Source organism: Centruroides vittatus, unplaced genomic scaffold (assembly GCF_030686945.1).
Source record: "Centruroides vittatus isolate TY-2023 unplaced genomic scaffold, ASM3068694v2 contig_1824, whole genome shotgun sequence".
NCBI lineage: Eukaryota > Metazoa > Arthropoda > Arachnida > Scorpiones > Buthidae > Centruroides > Centruroides vittatus.
In genome coordinates, this window is record NW_027121123.1 from 904,199 (window position 1) to 929,044 (window position 24,846).

At 30.2% G+C, this 24,846-nt stretch overlaps 1 protein-coding gene and 1 long non-coding RNA gene across 2 annotated transcripts in view; one reads left to right on the forward strand and one right to left on the reverse strand.

Annotated features, from left to right (window-relative positions):
• The window catches only part of LOC136969851 (uncharacterized), a 119,133-nt gene that overhangs the window by 34,423 nt on the left and 59,864 nt on the right, over positions 1-24,846 (reverse strand). The gene's annotated exons all lie outside the window — the stretch shown is intronic.
• Ubqn (ubiquilin) overlaps positions 1-24,846 on the forward strand; it is a 68,470-nt gene that overhangs the window by 23,434 nt on the left and 20,190 nt on the right. Inside the window, exons 3-7 of the mRNA XM_067264138.1 lie at positions 6,812-6,861; positions 12,330-12,359; positions 15,301-15,420; positions 18,648-18,773; positions 18,995-19,123. Of these exons, the coding sequence (XP_067120239.1) occupies positions 6,812-6,861; positions 12,330-12,359; positions 15,301-15,420; positions 18,648-18,773; positions 18,995-19,123 (455 nt within the window). The remainder of the gene's footprint in view (positions 1-6,811; positions 6,862-12,329; positions 12,360-15,300; positions 15,421-18,647; positions 18,774-18,994; positions 19,124-24,846) is intronic.

Consider the following 24,846-nt stretch of genomic DNA (forward strand, 5'->3'; position numbering starts at 1 on the left):
GACTTACATAGGCATTAATGTTAAAAAACTCCAGTTTACTCGACACCGTTTAACTCTACACCACTGGATAAGTCAACATACTTTTGCTGTCCCACACACTGATAAGTCGACACCCTCTCCTGAAAAAATGAATTCACTTTGTGTGGTGTGAACTCATTTTTTTCAGGAGGGGGAGTTGATTTGTTTATTAATATATTTAATAATATAATAATACATTAATATTATTAATATATATACATATCAATAAAAATGCCTTAACATTTTATGAATTTTTATGTATAAAATAATAACAGATAAACAAAAAGAAAGGTTAAAGTTTACCTAGGGAACCCCAATGGCCGCGCTTCCGGTCACCATTTTGTTTACTGTACTACGCACGCGTACTATGTTCAAAACCTTATGCAAATTAGTTAGTATTTAGAATTTATTGAAAAAATAATAATTATATTAGTAAATAATAAATGTTTCAAGATTATTTTACAAGTTTCACTAACTATAAAATAAAACAAATCTTTACTCATGTGTTTGACGCTTTTTTACATTTCCTTTTCGTTTTTTCTCACTTTTATTGGATTTACAATCCTTATCACTAATTTTTCTCTTTTTACATGATATTTTTACATGTTTTTTAATTTCAACATATGAATCTACTTTTGTTTTTTTACCTTCTTACACTCATCTCTTTGTGGAACAGCTGGAACAGACTCTGGTTCTTTTCATTTCGGCTCAATTCCAGACCCGAGATAAATAAAGCTCAAATGTTTTATAAAAATTTGAGGTTAATGTTACCTTAGGTGCCAAGATGGCAGCTCATCTCTGATTCCAGCAAGGAAACAGTGGGGACGCATGTTCTAACCTAACCTATTCTAATAAATTACCATAATTATTAGCAACCAAATTATTAGAATAGGTTAGGTTAGAACGTGCATCCCACTGTTTCCTTGCTAGAATCAGACGAACCGCCATCTTGGCACCTAAGGTAACATTAGCTAAATTTGAAAACGTTCCCCTGCCGATCTCAATTGCCATTTGTGATGTTTTTTATACATAAAAGAATACAAATAGGACAAGTTAGAACACTTTAGGATAGATTCAAAATCTAAATAGAACAAAATAGTAATTGTATAAGTTCTGATTTCATGTGAGGTTGTTTTATCCCTCAAAAATTAGTTACCTGGCCTGTGTTTGATCCTAAAAATATTGATGTTTGATTAGAAAAATTTCAAATTATAAAAGAATGTGTTTGGTCTCAATGATTCAGCATTTATTTTGACAATAAAGCTACTTACCAAGAAAATTAAACTAGAAAAAGCCGAACGACATGAATTAACATGGTTGAGACTTAAAACTCAGATTGAAAGATGGTATGAGACTGATTCTAATAACAATAAAGTTTTACAATAGAACTCAGAGAAAATTTGAACTTTACTTTCATACATTTCATAGGCTTGAATTAATTAATAGTAGAGAGTAGAGAAGATAGAATTATTGAACAGCAGGTTACAAAGGGAGGAAACTTCAGCCCTCAGATCAGATTTGGATGACTATTCTGAGTCCATAATGGAACTTGACTCAATAATTGAGAGAGAAAAATCCTATAAAACTTCCAATGTTAGTAGCAATAAACTTAGTAAATTTTTCTGAAGAAAAGGTCTTACAAAAGAAGGACCAAATAGATTTAGCCATGAAACAGAGGGTCATATGCGTTTTAGAGAAAATAAAGTGGATAAAAGATACTCTAAAACATATAAATCAACTATATACACTTAACAAAAGGTTACCGGAGTCATCTGATTTTCAGAATCTGGCAGAATCTGTGATGTTTAAAGATGCTATTTGCCATAACTGTTGGAATATGAGTCATTATCTTAGAAATTGTAGCTATCCAAACTTTTATGCACTTCAGAAAATGCACAAATTTATGAATAGACTGGAAAATGAAAAGAAAGAGTCAAAAAAGTGATTAGGTGGGCTCCTGAGAATACAGCTTCAGAGAGATTGTTTCTGAATCAGATTTTGTGTTAATTCACATCTATGCATATGTCCTGAAAATAATACATGGTTTTCAAAAAAGATTGTTACCATTTTAAATTATTGTAACTATGTTAATTATTATGTAAGAAATAAGCAGTGTACTCCAATCAATAGACAGCTGTCTAAGTTTCATCTTCTGTCTACATTCAAGTGTCTTGTCCACTACTTTAGGAAGTGTCATAAATAAAAATGACACTTTCCCATAGAGAAGGCATTTTGTTTACTGCTGTTCTTACTGCATGAGCTGTAGAATTGTGGCTGCTGTGGGAAGAGTGACAATAGATATGCTGTAGTGAGTGTAGGAAGAATTTGAGTATTGGTTGGATGTGTGCCGTGTGACACACAAGGTGTACAATATCCAACTGACAGAATCTGTAACAGTCACATGTGACAGTTTTCCAATGTTTTAATGTACTGTACATTACAATGTTTCCAGATAATAATTAACCTAATTACAACAATTTAAAATGGTGGAATTATTTTTGGAAGATTCCGTGTTAACACGATGGGACTGATTTTTTTTTGTATTATGATTCTGTGGGCTGATATTTTTTGAAAATGAATAACTTTATGGTTTTAGTATTACTCTATATTAAAGATTGATTTTTCCCCCCTGTTTAATTTGATATATAATGAGTAAGGACTTGTTGATATAGGTAAACAGGTGAATATTCAAATTTTCAGGATTCAGGAGTAATGTTAAAGATCAGAATTACATATAACATTGAAATTCACCCATACTAAAAAGGATTTATAATCTATCCCAAGATACATAGCAGTAGGAAAGACAAACAACTAATTTGACAATTGTTTTCAATGATGATATGCTTTTGTTCTAGAACACATTGTCATAACAGGAGAAGTGTTGTATCACATTAAAAAAAAATTTGCATTGTGCACAGGATGGAATGTAAAGCATTCAGAACAGTTTTCAAAAAATTTGAAAAGAGTTTGGGAGTTTGAATAGTTTGAATTTGGGATGCAGTTAAAAGAAGAGTTCAAAAGGCAGTTCAGTGAAACAGTTTGAAAGGGAGGATGATTTATATAAGAGTGATTTAACTCAGCAATAGAAGATAGTGCAGAATTTAAAAAAGAAAAATAATAAGAAATTAAACAAGATAGGAATCTGTAATAAATAATGCTGCAGGTTCCAGTAGTGCACCTGCAATGTCACAGCAGTTACGTGTATCCTATATTATATCCTAAGTAAAATTCTGGCTCTTTCAGCAGGGTTTTATTTATATCCCTAATTCCCTAATCTTTTAATTATTTAACTACTTCTTAAGTAGAAATAAGTTGAAACCGGTTACTTTGTACCTGAATATTTGTAATTTTGGAAAAAAGTGGAAAGACAAATTTTTATGACAACGGATACATAAATCGTAAATTTAAGGATAATAAATTCTAGAGCTTTTTCTGTACCTTGTGCATCTTTCATTAAATTTAGATGTAAATGATGCTGCCAAAGTAATAGTTAATTTTTTAACATTGTAAAAGATTTGTACACGTTTTTTTCTACATTTCCTTATAGATGTGACATACGAAATTGTAATATCATTGGTTTAACATTGAAATCCATAAGTAATATAAGATGGGAGAGCAGAATAAAAATATCAAATATTTTAATGGAATTTTTTAAACTCCTGTTAACTATAGAGCTAGTGGAACTGCATTGAGTGCCACCTGTATGCAGGCAAAGGAAACTTTTTCAGGAAAACACGAGCGTCTTTGGGTTAGATATGTACTGAGACGCTGTGCTTGTTTTCTGCCTGTGATAATGAAAAACAGCTTTCTGCCACACAAAACTTCAAAAAATAACTGTTGTGTGGTCGATTGTAGTGTTACCTATATTGCTGTGCCGCCAGGTACAAAGTTTTATTCATTCCCGCATGAATAATAGGCCTACCCCAGGACGAAAGAGAAATGGCTGACTGCAATTTAATTCCTGAGGTTAATTACATAATGATGTGTTGCATTCTAACCAATCTCCTGTTAACCTTAGTTGGCTCTATTTCAAATTTAGTTCTCTAATGTAAAGTTTAGTAATTTTCTATTTTTATGTTATTTTGTTAATCTGACAGATATTAATTGGCATGTGATGTGATAGTTGAATTTAAGAGATCTGTGGAAGAAAGGAGTAAGAAGCAAAATTAGTATTTTGAAGAAATGAGGATAAGAATTTCCCTGTTAATACAATGCTATTAGCTATTGCTATGGTCCTTATTGAAGTTCCTTTATATCAGAAAAAACCAAACACCTTAAGTTGCTGAGAAAAAAAATTTAATAAATAACGTAACAAACATTTTCAGCCAAACCTGTTGGCCATCATCAGGTTAAACATATTCAAATGCAAACAAAATGGAACAAAACGTGGACAAGGTGTACAATATCCAACTGACAGAATCTGTAAACTACTTTAAAATAAAATGTAAACTATATATCTATTTCATGGTAAATAATGAAATTTGTAACTAACCATATATATAAAGGAACATTGAAGTGAACTCACAGCCTAGGACCGGTCCGGGATAGAATTGGAAGCGTTATATGTGTGTAGCTTCTACCAGCTAAACCAGGTGAGGTTGGTGCTTTGTAAAGTGCATGTACGAATGAGTATAATCTGGCTGTTTGGAAGCTGACAATACAGCGCTTCCATTCTGCCACTAATATTCGAATATACAATAGCAATCTTATCGTTTTTTTCACATGTTGTATAGAAATTTGTAATAAGATACATAATGCGGTTATAATAAAATATTAATTTTAATTACAGTAGAGCTTCATTTATCCGAAACTTCGGTTAACCGAAAGCTTTCCAGTCGGACTGTGTCACGCTGAATCGAACGTTTCTGATACTAAATTAACTTCTAAAGTATAAATTTTTTTTGTTATATTTTTCAATATATTTATTTTGTTTGTACAAAATAAAGAAATAATTTTTAATGATACAATAGCCTCGATTATTATTATAAAACTTTTTGTTAGGCTTAAAATCGACGAAAATTCAACACAAAGCGACATGCAACGGAAAAAAATTCAACGTGGAGCGACATGCAATGGAGAAAATTTTCAACATCGGATAGGTTAATATATTTTTTCGTACATAATCAGTTATCCGAACAACCCCAGTCCCCAATTGATTCAGATAAACGATGCTCTACTGTATATGAAAATAATCGCACAATATGTATTTATTTTTTAGAAAATACAAGGGAATCGGCGCTTCCACCGCTTCCAATGACTGCACACCACTGCTGTTTGGTCAATCTGCTCCAAATTATTCTTGCTTAACTTGGACTCTGGGGAAAATATAGATTATCGTGAAATCTGGATACCTTACCCCTCTCCTGATTTTATCCCCCCTTATTAACTCCCTAAACCCCTTGTCTGATCTGCACCAAATTTTTCATACTTATTCTCTGGTACTCTGAAGAAAATACCCCATTCTTCCCAAATTTGATCTTCTTGATACTTTGTGATAAACATAACAATGTTAGGCTAAAATAACCAAGTTTGTAATATGGTTTTCATTTTCACATTTAGCCATCTTACCTGTTTGGCCAGGCAATGCCGGATGTATATGCTAGTTATTAATAAAACAAATAATTATGAACACTAATAAAAATATAAATTTTTAAAATATTTTTATAAATTTAAAATAATCAAAACAAATTTGATTATTCCTAAAACATTGGGAAACATTTTCATTTACTTCAAGTACAGATTCAAATAGAGTTCACTGTTCCATAAAAAAAAAATATTCATGTAAGTACAAAATGAAGAATGTGTTACTAGTTCTGACCAGAACTGTCTCAACACGTGTGGAACTGTTCCTAGTAGTTTAGAGTCTGGAATGATTTCAATCCAGATCTACCCACCTCTACTTAACATTTTGTTTCAATAAAATCAAGTGGAAATGTCTTCAGATAAAAAGCATATCAGGCATATTTTGCTTTGTGAGTTTCGAAAGGATATAACACCATACAAAGAATTAAAAAAAAATCATACTGTGCATGGGGAAAATGCTCCTAAACTTCAAAACATGTCAAATGTGGTTTTAAAAGTTCCATTTGGGAAAGTTTTTAAAGTAAAGGATACAAAATGTACATGGTGCCCAAAAACACTCAACAATGAAAAGTTGCAAGCAAAAAATTGTTAAAAATCAGTAAATAACACAATATATAGTATGTAACCAAACATATCAAAAAAAAAAAAAAAGCAATGAAGGCATATGAGTGTAATGCAAGAGCGAGAGACAACTTGGTCACACAACTAATTGGGTTTTCGCTTTGAGCACATTTTTTCACATTTCACATTTTTCACATTTCACATGCAGTTTGAAATCAGAAGCAAATTTTTGTTGTATTTAGCATTCAAAGTTATAGTCATTTGAAGTACAAGGTACCACTGCATTAAAAAATGATTAGGTGAGATAAGTTGTTGCTGTTAAAATTTTTTCATCCTCTTGCCATGATTATTGGATTATAACAATATCTATTTTTAAACTATAGTTAGATCATCTTTCAAGCAGTTTTAACATTTTGTAAAATAATCTTTTCATACCTATAAATTGTTCTAGGAATCATACAGCATCTCATTTTTGAAATAATTTTTAATAAAATTATTTTCAAGAATGACTACTTTAAAATGAAATTATTTTGGGTGGGAAAAAATTATATTTTATATAATAGCTATGAAATTTGAGTAATATGTAATTATTTTAACAGAAGAAATATATAAATGTATTTATTATAAACTCTTTTAATTTATTTTGTAGGTATTAAAGATGGTGTAACTGTTCATTTGGTAATTAGATCTGGAAATAGAGTAAGTTTATTAAATTTTTTACATATTTTCATTTAGATGAAATTTTGAGATTATATATATAATCTCAAAATAATCTGGATAAGTTATATACATAAAGGAATAAGCATTAGAAAATGTCAAATATAGCCAATCAGAATGAAAGTTTCATCTATGGCATGTGATCTACAGTGTGTTCATAGTCTCAATTCATTTTGGTGAAAAATGAAATTGTTGAAACAAAGATATATTTTATGAATGAAAAGAATGTTTGCAATGTAAATCAACATAATTTGGTATGACCACGTTGCATTTCAGAGCATTATTCACAATGTTCTGTTGTAGTTCAAAAAACATTTGCACTGTAGGTGCTGTAATGCTGTTGGGATTTGATGTTTACTGTCTCAAAGATCATTAATTCTTTTATGATAAACTTGGACTTGATAACTCTTTAAGTGAAGAAATGTAAGGATCAGATTAGGTAAACTTGCTGCCCACAATCTCCTGCTGGTCCTTCTAGAAAAGGCTTTATTCAAGTCTCCAACAAAAGTTGCAAAATGAAGGTGTCCCATCCTTCTGAAACACAGCAGTACCAAAAATGTCATTGTCTGTGAGCTGTGGCTTGAGAAACTGATGTATCATATTGAGATGTATATTGTTAGATACTGTGGTTTCTATGAAAAATAGCAATTCTTTCCTCCAGTGTCAACTTTCCTCAGGCTATTTAGGATGACTACAGAGAAAACAGACATTAGTTACATTTTTACTAAAATGGATCAAAACTTTATGGACACCCTTTATATTCTGCCAATCGTAAAATCTTACTCCAACTCAGAAACTGAAGTTATACCATTTGTCTCTTGCTTTGAAGATTTAATCAGCAATTTCAAGTACTTAAAGTACATTTTTATTTAAAAGTTGTCATAATTTACATGTATTTTGATAGTAATTATATATTATTAAATACTTTTCTAATTAGTTTTGTATTTATTTTATTTATTTTTGATTAAATTTACCCATAGACAATGGTATACTTGTACATTAAATTTATTTAATTATTAATAAATTGAATAATATGAAACAAGCAATTGTTTATTGTGACATCACCACAATGCCGGGCTGGAATTTTTAATTGTATTGCAACGCCACAACAAAAACCTTCTAACAGTGTTGTATTCGACAGAAAACCAACTAATGTTTTCGGCCTCTACCAAGGCCTTCTTCAGGTTGAGAACTAAATGTCATCCCCTTCGTTCTGGTAGTCTGGAGGGGGATGACATTTAGTTCTCAACCTGAAGAAGCCTTGGTAGAGGCCGAAAACATTAGTTGGTTTTCTGTCGAATACAACACTGTTAAAAGGTTTTTGTTGTGGTGTTGCATTACTCACTACAGTGTTAATAGTAGAAGATGATGTTTATTTTGTGTTTTAATTATATTTTTTAAATTTATTTAATCCAAAATACATGCTCTTTGTTTAAATTGCTGACTAGTTTTTGTAGTTCTGCAGAATCTTTAGCTATCAGGATGATATTGTCAGCAAATCTTAGATGGTTCAGGTGTTCTCCATCTATAGAAATTCCTTTGTTTTTCCAGTCTATTTTACAGACTATATTTTCTAGGGTTGATGTGATATTGAGTCTCTTTGTCGAATGCCTTTGTGGGAAATTCTGGAGTGTCGTCATATATTTTCACTTTAGCTTTTGCTTGTCTGTATATGTTGGCTAGAGTTTCTGTGTATTGTTTGTCAATGTCTTGGTTGGTTTAAGCTTCTATTAATACTCTGGGATATATGAAATCAAAAGCCTTTTCGAAGTCAATGAAGGCCATTACCAGTGGTATTCAATATTCATTGGTACGGCTTAATAATTCTCTCAGTGTTTGTATATGATCTGTTGTACTGAAACCACTTCTAAAGCCAGCCTTTTCCCGTGGTTGTGCAGCATCTAATGTTTTTTATAATCTGTTGTTGATAATCTTCATAAATATTTTGTATATAATTGGGAATAAGCTTATGGGTCCATAAATTTTTAATGTCCTCTTTGCTACCTTTCTTATGGATGAATATTATATTTGCACTGTTACAATGAATTTTCCTTGTCTTTCTGCCAGCATATTTCAACATTTCAGCTATTATTCCGTCATTACCAGCTGCCTTACCATTTTTCATAGTTTTGAGCACTGATTCTATTTCTTCCATAAGAACCTCTGGGATGTTTTCTCCATTGTTAAGTGCTTCTCCAAGCGTCTAATTCACTGCTTTGTACAATTCACTGTAAAACTTGGTTACTTGTTGAGTTATTGTTTGTGGACCTGGTGTTTTTGTTTACCAGCACAATTATTTGTTTCTTTTCCATGATTACTGCTCTTTTTATCCTTTTATAACTTTTTCTATTTTCAATTGCATTCTCAATCAGTTGTTCATTGTATTTCCTAATATCTTCTATTACCTGTTTCCTTATTGTCTTACATAATTCTTTGTATTCTATTCTCTGTGTATTAGTACTTTTCTTTCATTTCCCATCTGCATTTTAACAGATCTTTAGTTTTGTCAGACAATTTCTTGTGTTCATTTTTTTCCTGCAGTCCTCCTATCATCTTAGCACAGTCAAGAATGATTTTCATTAGCTGAGAGCTATTGATTTGGTCATGTAGTCATTCATCTAGTGCCCTTTGGTACTGATCTGAGTTTTCCATTAGGTTATGGACATTGATTCCTAATATTTTGTTTTCTGACTAACTTAAGTCTTTCTAGTTTTAAATCTAAGACAATTCTCAAGATTTAAACAAAGTTAGCAATGAAATTGGCCTTAAAATGAACTTGGTGAAAACAAAAGTCATGTACAATGAACTGGTAGACAATCAAGACATAACAGTAAATGACATCACACTAGAAACAGTAGTTGAATATATATACCTGGAATGAGTAATACCTAAATCTGCTCACTACTTCCAGAAATCAACAGGAGGATCAAACTAGCATGGTCTACATTCGGATGAAACTCTGAAATCTTCAGGTCTAAAATGCCAATCCACCTGAAGAAAAGAGCGTTCAATTAACGCATACTACCAGTCATGACTTAGATGTGAAACTTGAACACTAAAGAACAAAATAACAGCAAAACTCCAAGTTGCCCAAAGGTCAATGGAGCGATACATGCTAGGAATAACCAAGAGCTATTACAAAAGAATAGAGTGGATTAGGCAGAAAACCCAGATAATTGATGCGATCCACAGAATTAAATTTCTCAAATGGTAATGGGCAGGACATCTGGCAAGAAGGACTGACAACAGATGGTCCACAAGAATTACAATGTGGTATCCACGGGGAATCAAGAGACCCAAAGGACGTCCAAAGTTAAGATGGTACTATGACATAAGGAAACAAGCAGGCACAACATGGTGGAGAGAAGCAAATGATAGCAAACATGGGCACAAATGAGAGACGATTATGTAAGGGAGGCTACACCATAATTTAAAATGGTAGAATGACCTGAAGCTGATGATGATGACATGCTTTATACAGTGTCTTCCCCTGTATGGCATACTTTCCTGTTAGCAACAGAGTCATGCTGTCATCTATCTAACTCCTTACAGGAGAGAATTTTTGAAGTGAAATAACATGACTTCCAGTTTTCATCAGAAGTTCATGTACAGTTAATCAGGACTTATTGCCCCTAAGGTTTCCATATCTGGTCTCGGGCTCCATCTATCTAACTCTGTTCTCGAGAATAAGGAAAGACAGGCAGCTGACGGACAACAGTGAGAATTTATAGATCTACAATTTTTTCAAATTGCAGTCCAATGAAATTATTGTACAGTGGAACTCTGATACAGTGAACAGGCAAAGGACCACTAATTTTAGTTCATTGTATCTGAAGTTAATTATAACCATGTATCAAAAGAGCAATTAAATGCACTGTAAGGTTCATTCAATATTCAGCAGAACTGCATTTATGAAGCACTTTTATTGTCCTTTATGACTAGAGATTTTTCAAAGTTGTACAAAATTAGATAATCAACTTTTGTTTGTAATTCTTAATGAGATTTTCATTTAACACTTTCTCCAATTCACAAACATTGTTTGAGAATATATCTACATCTGATTCTTCTTGAAGTTTGACAAGTCCCCACCTTCATATTTATTCCAGTGCCTTCTTGGCTTCTTTGGTACTTGGAATAGGAACACTTGTTTCACACTCATCACTTTCTTTTTCTTCCTCTTCTTCATCTCTCTCCATTTTTTTTCTTCCAGGGCAATCACAGATCACATAATTTCTTCATCTGTAAGGACTCCTTCTGTAGCAAGATCATTCTCAAAACTGCATATGCATGAATATGATAAGATGAAGAATTCTATGTTAATGAAGAATGTGAGTTGTTGGCTACAGTATGTTAATGTCAGTAAGTAATACCAGTGGCACATTTATAAATATGGCAACCCTAGGCCCACAGTATACAGGTGCCCCCCGAAACTAATAGTGCTACTTTAGCACCAAATGATTCTATTGTATAATTTTAAGTCTGTATTAATTGTCTTTTTACAGATTTTTAAATATTAAAAGAGCAAAGAGAACTTGCTGTTGAAAACCTGTCATTATTTCTACTACTCTGTTCATGCAAAATATATTTATACATTAATACTACTCAACTGATGAATTGTTTCTACATAAAATTATTTTATTGTTGTTATTTTGAATTTTTACACTCCCAAATTCTTATGCTCATAGGCCTGGGCCTAGTAGACCTAATGGGAAATTTGCCATTGTTGTTTACTAAAAAGTACAATACTGCATTACAACAAATGTTTTCTAGAAAAAGGAGCAGCACATGGTTTACTAAGTGTTTTGGAGTTCATTGTAATTGAGGTCTCTCAAATAGAGGTTCAGAATGATTTGGTTTAATGTAACTGTATTTTCATTATAATCATGTTCACTACATCCAATGAGAAATGCATCAAAGACATAGCAGAGTCAGGACTAGACTGTTTGGTTCAATAAAACTGAGGTTACACTGTATTTCAAGTTCATTGTATGCAGTTCCACTGTATCACTTAATATATTTGATCTATCCATAATTGTGTTGTCATCTTATCATTAAGAATTTGGACGTTTTAGAAACCAGAATTCATTTTCAGCAGTTAATACAAATAGTGATAACTCAAGAATAATTAGTTTTGTGTATTTATAAAATAAATAACATTTTGTCTCATAAATTAGCTTTATTATTATTTACAGTAGAGCATCGATTATCCAAAACAATTCGGGACTGGGATTATTCAGATAACTGATCATTTACGAAAATATATTAAACACAAAACTGTACTGTACATATTTTGTATCACACATCTTACAAATACATGCCTTACATAAAGTAGTACATTAAAGTATTACTACAGTTTAGGTTGGCAGGGAGGGGAAGAGTGCTACATTGCAAACTTTAAAAATTTGTCTATTAATTCTTTTAACTAATTACTTAAATATTTTAAATTACAGAATCAAGACCAACCTCCTGTTTCCACATCAGTAAGTATTTATTAAATTTTTGCATTTTTTTTCTTAGTTTGACATAAGTGATAATTTCTTATCTTAATATGCAAAACAAACTACAAATTAAAATTTTTAAATGTAATTAAAAATGATTTAGTAGAAAGCAAATTTAAAAAAAATTAATTTTAAAGTTTATTACAAAAAATGAGGAAACTTATATAATAATGTAACATTTTATAATATAATAATTTCTTCAGTTGTAGCTATTCATTCAGAATCATTATGTAATGTAAAAATAAATAAAATTGTTAAAAATCTAAAGGATGAATTCAATATTTATGTATTGTGATCAGCAGAAGCATCATGTAAGATCATAGAGGACATGAATTTAGAGTTAATTAGAACCTGTGAAAATAGATTGACAAAAAATTTTTTTACCTGTGAAGAGCAGGTTTATTCTTTTCCTTTTAGTTTGTTTTTTAATTTAATATTTAAAATTTTTTAGGCTTCATTATAAAATATCAAAACTTAAATACATGATGAAATTTTACTTACCAGATAAAATAAAACTTTTCCTAAATTAAAAGATTTCTGTTTTTAAAATGAATGTTTGATTTTTCAGAATACAATTTTTAATGACAAAGTTGTACTATAAATAAGTTTGAACTTGTGAATCAATGTTCTCATACTTGTCATTACTGAAAAAGAGTATTTAGTTTTTCACCCTTGGAGGGGTATACCTTTTAGAATATCATAAGATGGTGCATTGTGGCTATTAAAGTGCATATGTAATATCATTTCATATCCTCCAAAAGTTAGTGTTTTCTTATTTTAAATAAAAGAGGAAATTATACTTAGAACTTTTTATTGAATAAATATAGTTAGATAAAAACATCACTCCATTTTAGTCTGTTTCTTCCCTTTACATTTGATATTTATTAATTATATGACTTGTTTACAAACATTTTTAACACATTTGTGAGAGATTAATTTTGTTTAACTAGTCTTGTCTTCAACATTAGTTATCTGTCTAATTAGCTGATTGTTTAGACTCATTTTCCTGATTATCTTCTACAATCCCCTATCTTTTGACTCAGATTCAGTGTCATAATCAGTTTTTTATAACTTTTTCCTATCAGTTTTTTGACATGTTCTAAAGCACCATCCAACTCCTTTTGGATCAAAATTGTGTAAGAGTAAGAAACAACATGAAAATCTAGCCATCTTAAAAGCTGTTTGGTATGTTTTCAAACTAATATAAGTCTAACAATTTATTGAAACCTATGACTGTTAAAGATATATATGCAAAATATAAGCAACTTTTTCAAATAATTTAAAAAATGAATAAAAACATAAGCACAAATGTTATGCTAGTGATAGCCTCGTGATATATAATCATGAGCATAACATCAAGTACACTGCAGATATGGTATCACATAATTCAAAGCTGAAAAACAACAAAATGTATAAACACAGAAATTGTGCAGCAATTTGCCATGGGCACACCCACCAAAAAGAGTTAAAGAAAATTAAATGTTTTGATAAAAGCAGAGACCAACAGAGGCAAATTTGCATGCATGTGAAATCTGTTGCACATTGTACCATTAGCATTTCAACATCATCAGTTTCATTTCCAATGGTATCATGACAGACATTCACAAATTATTACAGACTGATAGTGTACTGTCTTTAACAATAATTTCAATAATTCCCGGTTCTATTGGAAATGGATGGTCTCAAGTCAGAGGACCACTTGTAAATGTTTCAGTCCTGTCTTTACTGTTGAATAGCATATTGCCATCATTGCTGGTGTGCTGGTCTGGTGATCCGTTTTGTATGATATTCGGTCATCCTTAGTAATGGGTATTGGAACATTGATGGCCATCAATACATTTAAAAAATCCTGTCATGTGTTGTCTTTCATTGTAGGGCTTCAAACAATCATTTTCCAGCAAGATAATTCTCAGCTACCAACAGCTAGAGTTACTCAGGAATGTCTGTTATGTTGTTGCACTTTCTATGTCTGCTCAGTTTGCAGATTTGTGAGATCAAATCTAGCTTTGACAATCTATAAATTTGAATGATCTGGAACAGAAGTTGTAACATTGTGGGAAAATCTATTGCAGGTAACCTATATGCTTCCATTGTCTGACCATTGCCTCAGGTATTCAAGCACAAAAGATTCTACTGTAGATATGCTATGATACAGTATTGTAATCATTTATTTCCATTGTCATTAGTTTTATGCTATCAAATAATAAAGTTTCATTTGATCCCAATTGGCATTTTCTGTCATTTGTTATGTTTTAAAAATTTTTTAATTCGTGAGAAATCAAAATTTCTTTTTCAGTAAACCAGAAATTTCAATAAAATTTGATCAAAAAATCCAAAAATATTATAAATAGGCTGAGGAAGATTAATTTATTGGAATAAAAATCATTAATAGTGGAAACAAAAAAAAAAAATGAGTGCTGGGCAAGTTGAGCAATAACATTGCCAGCTTTTTATTCCATAGTTATGCTTTCAAAATAATGTTAGTTAACTAGTTTTTTTATATAATTTATGTATTAATGTAGTTTCTGATTTTGAATTTAATTACTTGCAATTTAAAGCCAATTACAACTACATTATTTAAATAGTTGATAAATGAATAATTAAAAAATATTAAAATGTCTTGGAAAAATTATATATATATTATTTTTAGATGATAATTTAATATGATTACATTGAATTAAATAACTATCACCAGATTACATTCAAGCTTAAATAGCTAGCTAATGATTAAATAAAATAATTCTGTGATTAATTAGCCATGTTATATAAATGTAATCTGGAAATAGTTACTTCATTTATTGAATTTGATTATTTGAGTTATTAGACTGTATTATGTGTGACTATAGTTAATTCATTAATATAATTACATTAATGTATATTTGAGGTAAAAATATATATATTTTATTATTATTATTATTTTTAGAATACTACACCTTCTACTACAGCTTTTGGTATTGGAAATTTGGGTGGTCTTCCTTCTCTTGCTGGTTTGGGACTAACTGGAGGAAATATTGCAGATTTACAACAAAGATTGCAGATGGAGGTAAAAATTTTAATTAGTGAAAATTGTTTTTTAATTAGTATAATCATAATAAATTATATTTATTTTATGATTTACGGAAAAATTATGATTGTCAAATTTTTTATAATTACATGTTGTTAATCATGTTTTTATATTTGTTTAACCATTAGAAAATTTTTTTCATTTTTAAATTTTTAATGCTACATTGTATATATTAGAAGAGGATATGTTTTTAAAGAAAAGTTATTTTTGAATGAGAGATTCAAATAGAACAGTGGTTCTTAATCAGTGGTCCATAGAAATCTGTAGACTTGGGAGGGTAAAAATCAGCTTATCTTAATTTTGTTTTATTGTGTTATAGTAATGTATGTGCTTCTTTCTTATCATATATATTTATTTTAATAAATGTATTTCTATATAACTGGTTTCTTTTCATAATTTTATTTTATTCATTTAAAAACATTATTCCAAGAAGGGTTGTGACCTTCACCTGACAGGAAAAGTTGTCCATGGAACAAAAAAGGTTAAGAATCCCTATTTTTTTTAGTAATTTTGAGTAAAAGTGTGGATAGAACCTAAAAGAAACCTTTGGGAGATATTTTTAAAAATATTATAAGACTTGATTACAGTTTCTAGCCAATCACATCATTATTCTATTTTTGAATTTGTGTTTGAATACAATGTGTTTTGTAATTTGTTCTATTATGTTTGAATAATATTTGATTTCTATATTAGAGTGAAGATGGCACTGAAAATGGCCAAAAACCTTTGCTTATTTTGCATTAAAGTGTTTGATTGTTGATTTCGAAGGTTCTGTGTAATTGGTATTTTAATTATCTAAAATTGTATTTACTTTAGAAAGAAATTCTTATTGTAGAATATTATTTTCATTAGGTTAATTTCATATTACAATACGCTTAAAAAATTCTTTGAATATATTATACGATTGAACCTTGTCAGTGCAAACATACTGATGGTTAGATGGCCAAGGTAATTAAGGTAACAGCATACTGCTCTAGGGCAGGGTCGAAAAGTGCGGCTCACGAGCCGCATGCAGCTCTTTGCATAGATGTTTGCGGCTCTTCGGACATAAACTCCAATCTCACCTCATCTCAAGCAGCCTTATAACTTATGAGTAAGTGATAGAGCCTCCATACAAACTTCAACTCATATGGCATACTCTCTACCATTCTTTAGCCTGTCTGCACATGATCACTCACGTTGATCAATATGAATCGCATGCGAGTGGTAGCATTTAAAGCATATCTATATATATAACCTATTGAATATGTGTTCGTCCGTCCGTGTAATGTTATGCTGAAAACGACCACTAGAGGCGTCCCTGTCATGTGTCGTATTTCACACATTTAAATTAACAATATAAATTATTATTTACATTAACAGTATAAATTGTTATTATTCATTTGGCCAATAGCCAATAACAATATAAATAATTCAGTATATTTGTAACGGGAATTTATTATCGTCATGGAATGCCTGTAACACGCACTAGGGGGCGTCCTTCAACACAGTTGATCAGCGATCGGCCAAGCAGTTAAGCCTCGATGCGGCTCTCTGGTACCTTTGGTATCTTATTTCCATGACAATTTGGCTCTTCTCACTTGACAAACTGCCGACCCCCTGCTCTAGGGGACTGGATTGAATCAGAGTGAGTAACTTGCCAGGAATTTTTCATGAGCAGTATGCCATGGATATGTTAGGTCCTGTTCCTCACCCAGCCATCTTATTGGAGAAATTGATACTACAGTATATGCAATCTAATAGTTCAATATATACTATCTAGTGATAAATTTAGAATATTATTAAAGGAAATAAATATGTATGTAGTAATAGGAATATTAAGTAACAATTTGAAATAATTAAAATTTGTTTTATCTACAATGAGATCCTCATAAATTTAAAACAAATGAAACTTTTCAATTTTCAGACAATTTATTACAAAGAAAATGAACACTGTTGTGAGGTTAATTGATTGTCTGTTTCTTGAGATTAAATTGCTGGATATTTTATATCAAGATTTTGTTGCTGTCAGATCAGTTGTTTCTAAAAAAAAATTACTTTTTCAAATTGAATGTTAAAGTAATTTTTGGTTAAATATAATGTTTTTACTTTTATAATATTTTTCATTATTTATGTTGTCTTCGTTTATAAGTCTCTATTAAACACAAAATATAAGACTGTCAATTTTTATTTTTTTAACAATTCTGTTGCATTGTTGTTCATTCTTGAAAATTCTTGAGAGGCTTAAAAGAACATCAAAAAAATTTAAGATTCTTAAGATCCAAAAATATTTAAAGAAAGAGAATTCTTAAATCTCAATAATCAAAGAGTCAAGAATTCACAACTAAGTTGAATCATAACTAGCAATGTTTGTCTTTAGTAGAGAAATTAGAAATTTTAAATTAAGTGTATGATGTCAAGTTTTAAAAAAATCAGCAGAAATGACAATAAAATATGGGATAGGGAAAAGGTCATTATTAACAATTAAAAATTTTGAAAAAAAGTAGTTTCTTGAAGTGATTATTTTGAAATTCTTATGCCCTGAAGACAAAGACACACAGCAAAAAATGAAGGAATATAAATAGCAGTTAAATTTTGATGCTTTTTTTTTATTAATAATATCAGTAACTTTTGATGAAATCAAACTATATATTTAATTTTTCTTTGTAATTTTTTTTGCAAATGATAATTTGACTTTTAATAAGAATTATACATTTAAAGAAAAACTGACTGTTTTATGAGAAAATGCAATCTTATCAGAATTAAAATGATCCTTTTTTCTTGTTTGTTTCATTTTGTCTTATATAAGTTTCAAAATAAAAAAGTTTAATAGTTATTCAAATATTATCAGCTTTTATGCTTAGATATAAAAACATTGGGCTCAGTATCACAACTTTAACTGAAATACTTATGTATTCAAATTACTTTTGAGTTTAGAAAAAATGTTAAAATGTTTTCTCATTTAATATAACTTTATTGTACAAAATCTTATGAATTATGAATTTTTAAACTTATATTAAGAAATAATTCTGGGAAAAGCACAAAATCTAAAATTTTTTGTTGGGATAAAATTTTTGTGATTGACATTAAGATGTTCAGAATGTTCTGTATATGAAAATACTGAACGGATTGAGTTTTTAAAAAATGTTTCAGTACACTAAATGTATGTTGCAATATTATCTAAATTTGACAATAATATAAAACTAAAGCATAAATTTATCTATTAGGTTATGAATAATCCAGATTTGTTGAGACAAATGATGGATAATCCATTAGTTCAGTCTATAATGTCTAATCCTGATTATATGCGCCAGCTTATTACTAGCAACCCTCAAATGCAACAGCTGATGGAGGTAGGAAATAAAAATTAACTCTAATTTTGACATTTTAAACTAGTAAGTTTCTAATAAAATATTAATATTTAGTTTTTAATAATTAGAAATCATATCTACATAGCAAAATATTTTTTTATATTTATAATTAAATAGTTTTTATATATATGACGAATATTTATTTTTAAACAAAACGTTTACACCATATAATTTTAATCTTATTATTAAATTTAATTTTGCAGAGGAATCCAGAAATTAGTCATGTCTTGAATAATCCTGATTTATTAAGACAGACAATGGAAGTTGTAAGAAATCCTGCTATGTTGCAAGAAATGATGAGAACCCAAGATAGAGCTCTTAGTAATTTAGAAGTAAGAATTTTTAAATATTTAATGTGAATTTCAATAATATAGTTTTCAAATTTGTTTTATTTATTTAAAAATTTAAGCTTTCATAAAACTGCTATAAAAAAAACTTTAAAATGTTTCAAACTTTTTTATAGCAGCTTATCATTATTATTCTTTCTTATCAAATTAAGCAGGAATTTAAAATTTATGATATAACCTAAGGGTTTAAAAAATTGTTTCTATAAATAGTTTAATCTGTAAATAACAAATGAATATTATTAAATATATTGTTTCAAAAACATAAATGAAGAAAATAGTGTTTGATGATATTTTATTTTTGGATGTGTATCAAAGGAGTGATACCAATATTACTGTGACAAATAAGAGATGCACCATAATGATACAGATCATGGTTCAGCTGAAAGATTGGAAAGTTGTTAACAGATTAAGTTTGAAATTGATTATATGTCTGTTAGTTATAGCGAGTATTGAGACCAACCCCAGTCCTCTACCCTGCTCTCCTCAGGAGTTGGAACATTCAGAAATGCAAAAAAGGGGACGTGGAAGAAAATGCAGAGAGAATTTCAAAGATTTGGAGAAGGATAACCTGCTAATGGACTTACTGTGTGAGAAATACAGTCAAATTATGGAGGCTTCTTCTAAAGCTAGACCAGGGACCACACGGATTTTAAACATTCATGATTATTTCGAGTCAGTGAGGAAAGTGGAAGTACAAGAAGCTGAAGATTCTCAATTCATGTTAAAAGCAGTTTACGAACTGATCCAAGAGAAGTTTATGCAGTTGAACACTGATTTGCAAGTGATTAAGGCTGACGTCAACTCACTGAAGGAAGAAAATAAATAACTCAGGTGACTTAAACAAAGTTTTTCAAAACATGGAAGAACTTGATTGAATAACTAGGAGTAGTAAACTACTGAAAGGTATGTTAGAATTCCAGATTGATAGTTTGAGAAATGAGAGAACTAAGAATATTATAATAATTAAGAACTTTCTGTTTACAACAACTGACTATTCCAGGGAGATTAATCATTTTATTAATACGGAGTTAAGATTGGACAACTGTTCAGTAGATAGTTTGATTAGATTATGTAATAGTGATGTAAACGCGATTGTGAAAATTATCTTAAGTTCTGTACATGAGAGAAATTTGATTTTATGAGAATTTTGAAAAACGAAACCTAAATTAATAAACAAAGATAAAGGGAAACTAATTTTTACATCTGATCTGTGTAAATGATCAAGAATAAGAAGGAAAAGATTAGACTTTTCCTGGATAATTGCAAGACGTAGAGGTAACAAAATAGTAGTAAGAGATAATCACTACATAAAAGATAAGACATTATTCACTTATGATATCAATCAGGAAGAAGTCATTCAATTAGAGCATTTTTTATGAGTAGTTTGACAGAGGGCATACAAAGTTTAGCAACGAGTATGGGAGAGTTTAAGAGCAAACTGGAAGTTGAAAACAGGAATATGGGAAAGAAAAACCATGCTTGTAAAGTTAGCTTGACCTCCCCATCTGCGCTTGAATGAAAATATCAAGAAGAAGCCAATAGTTTAAGTATAAGTTTTTGAAATATTCAGAGTCTGTATGGAAAAATTTATAAAGATTATATAAAACAATGTTTAAAATTGGAGTTAATTATTGGGTTCACTGAGACGTGGATAATCAACATAAATAAAGTAAGAAAAAAATCTTTAGAAGATAAATATTGGGTCTTGCACAGCAATGCCCAAAGGAGATAGAGACTTGGCTGCCCATCTGGAGGCCTTTTATTGTTAATTCAAAGGTCTTTTGGAGATTTAGTGCAATCTTATCTCACCTCAAATTATATTCTTGCCTAGTAGAGCTGAATCAGACTCTCCAAGTAATTTGGGGAGAATCCCGCATAGTGGTTGCATTGATCTATCTATCCCTATCGGCAGATATCTCAAAGTGCTATGATGAAGTTCAATCAATCATTGACCAATGGATTAATTATTCAAATTTGTGGATTATAGGAGAGGATTTCAACATTCGCATAGGAGACAAATTGGACACGATTTATAGAGGTATGAGATCTGATATTAATAATAGAAGAGAATCTAAAGACAAACTAGTTAATTCAAGTGGGAAAATCTTACTGGACTTATACAGAAAAACAATTTTTTCTTACTAAATGGCAGGATAACTGGGGATATCCCAGCCTAATTCACATTTATAGCCCATTCTGGTAAATCTGTTATAGATTATATTATCTGTTCTGAAGATATGTTAAACCTATGTACTAAGGTGTCAGTACTTAATATAGATGAATCTGATCATTACCCAATCCAGTTGAAAATATTGAGAAATACGTTTGGTATAAATACTAGGCAGAAAACAATACAAGTTCAAGAAGACTGGAGATTACCTACGAGTAGAAAATATAATAAATTGAAACTTACAGAAGAAATCCTCAACAAAACTGCGGAGATATTACTTCAAGAGAAGGAACATAACTCAATAGATAATTGTAAATACCTAATTTCTGTTATTGAAGTTTATCGGTTTAAGTGTTGGCCAGGCAATAAGCTGTTGAGAAATAAACAAATTTGGTTTGACAACAAGGGCTACTATTATAAGTTAAGAAAACAAAGAAGCTTATTACAGTTTAGGAAAACCAACCTTGAATTAGCTTGGAAGAAGTATTTAGAAAATAAGAGGATATATATAAATTATGTAAAAGCAAAAAAGAAAAAGCATTTTTTGGAAATTAGTGATAAACTGACAGAGCTAAAAGGTACAAAAGCATTCTGGGGTATTGTAAATAGGTTCTGATGACCCTTCAGAATAACTAGTGTTACAAGCTGTGTACTATATAGTAGTTGGCATCAACACTTTGAGAGATTCTCAGCTGACTATCGTGGTAAAATCAGCCCAAACGATACTATAGGTAATTGTCTTGTGGAAAAATCTTGTGATGTGTTTTGTGTTCAAAATTTACAGCAATGCATTAAAAAACTTAAGGAAAAAAACAGCAGCTGGTAGTGATGACATCCCTAACTATATAGTCAAAAATCTACCCACAGTCATAATCAACTACCTAGCTAGACAATTTAATGAATTTTACAAGAAGAGTATAGTCCCAGACAATTGGAATAAAGTGATATTTCATATGTTGTATAAAAAAGGTGATAGAATAGACCCAGATAATTATTGGCCTATTGCATTATTGTCTACCTTCCATAAACTTTTTACTTTAGTTCTACTAAGTTTAATTCAGGGATTGATAACAATAACTATAGGAACATCACTCAGTTCACATTTATCAAGAATGGAGGCACACAACTGGCACTTTTCATACTAACTGCTGTCATCTGAATTCAGCTTCATAGAAAAAGTCATAAAGTATTTGCACTGTTCCTGGATACTGAGAAAGCATAAGATGTGGTAAGCATTACAGATTTGCAAAATAAAATGTGCAATATCGGGCTGAGGCCCAAATGGTGAAAATTATAGGTTCGTTATTTGGTCATTATGATGCAATTATTAAGCAAGACAGCAAGAAGTGGTCACCTTTTAAGATAGATCGGGGTTTGCTACAAGGAGACCATTGGTCTTCTCATCTTTTTAACTTCTACACTTTTGATATAAATTATTGTTTTGATAGAGATGATGGGTTCATAATTGATGAATATATAGTACTCTCAATCTCCTATGCTGGCGATATTGTGATAATTGCTCCCACTGCAGCTGCATTACGTAGAAAAATTCAGGCATTGACAACTTATTTTACGAAATTAAAACTTAAAATCAGCCCTAGCAAATCATGTATAATGATTTTTAGAAATGGAGCTAGACTCCCCAGGAAGAATATGTCTTTTTCTATTAACAAGGAAGAGCTAAAGTTGGTGAATGAAATCAAGTTCTTGGGGGTTATTTTAACTCCTCCTCTATCCTCTTATCTTATTTTAATAACTCCTTCTTGATAAACAAGTTAGTATGTCCATGATTAAAGCAAACAAGCTAATTAACAATGCAGTGAGGTTATTTTTAATAATAAAGCTAAAAAATATTCAAGTTCAGTTTAAGCTGTTCAACTCTATTATTGTAAATGCAGTGAGTTATGCCTCTCCAATTTGGTATCTCTCTAAATATCAGAAACTGGAAGTAATTCAGAATAGATTTATACATGAAATATTTTCATTAGAGTTTAATGTACAGTACCTGATAGTGCACTTAGGTTGGAGCTGAGTAGATTTAAATTAAGTACAATGTTTATAAAAAGATATATTAAATTCCTTGTAAAGTTGAGGGATAGTGGGCAACTTTTGACCATCCTACTGAAACAATTATATCATAAATCATTGTTGAATGGACAGAATAGAAACTGGGTGAGTCAATTGGCTAAAGTGTGTTTAATAGTTAGGGGTTTTCCATACGGTTGTTTTTGGATGCACCAGAGATAAGTGAAGAATTAAAAACTCAATTAATCTGGAATGTTTTGAAAAGTTCATTATCTCACGATATTGAAAATATTCATATACATAAATTGCCGGATTGGTACAGCATGATACTGGAATATCTTTACATTAATAACTATATATTGACAAACTTACCATTTAACATTAAAAAATTCTTTATTCAACTTAGACTTTACAAAGATGTTATATTGATTAATAATAAATTAATAATAAATGTGTATTCTAATAATGCTTGCCCGAGATGTAGTGATAATTTTTTGAAATTACACTTGATTTGTAGTTGTGAAAAGGCTAAAGAATTGAGACAGAGGTATGGGCTTCATTTCTTAAGTGACTATACCATGGAAAAATTGATGTATACTTTTTTCACTCAGCCAACACAGAAACAATATATAAATTGTATAATTATGTTAACAAATTTGTTGCGATCAGTCAGGAAGCCTTGATCACTTGACTTAATATAATGATAACGTACCAATAATAACTCCCTATGTTACATGCTAGAGTCTAATACAAATAAAGGTTTGATTGATTGATTGAAATAAGAGATGTATTATAAAAGTGACTATGTTAATCTATAATTAGATATGTAAAGTTATATAGATTGATTTTCAATCATTTTATATAATTTATATAGGATTTATAGTATATAATATGTATATCATATCAAAAGTGGAACAACTTCACTTTGGGCCAACCAATGGCCATGAAATTCTTATGCCCCTGGCCATAAAAGACATGTCTTGCATTCTTTCCAAAAAGCCTTCAGCCCTTGGCTGAAAGAAGAACCACCCTTTTTATTTGACATGTTTTGGCCTCTGTTACTTTCAGGCTCTTAGTTCCTCCTCTGATATAAAGAAAAATAAATCATAAATTTGAATAATGTAAGTGCTCACAATGCAGTTTGATTTTGGAATTTTATTGCATTGGACTGTTTAAGCTGCTTTTCCTGTTTTTTATATTCATGACAATTTGTTTCAGCCAATTTTATATATTCTAGTTTTTTTGCCCCTATATAATGTCTGCATCCTGTAAATAAAATTTGTCTGAACTTCATTTTGCCACTTTCTTTATCTCAATACTAAATATATAACTGATAACTATAATTATTAACTATATATTTATAATTAAATATATAATGTTAAATAGCTAGATTTATTTGAGTCTTTGAAGAAATACAGAAAGTTTTTTCAGTAAATTCACATTTGAAATTATTGCAGGGTATATAATTATATCTTAATTTATACAAATTATATTTTGTAATACAGTTTAACCC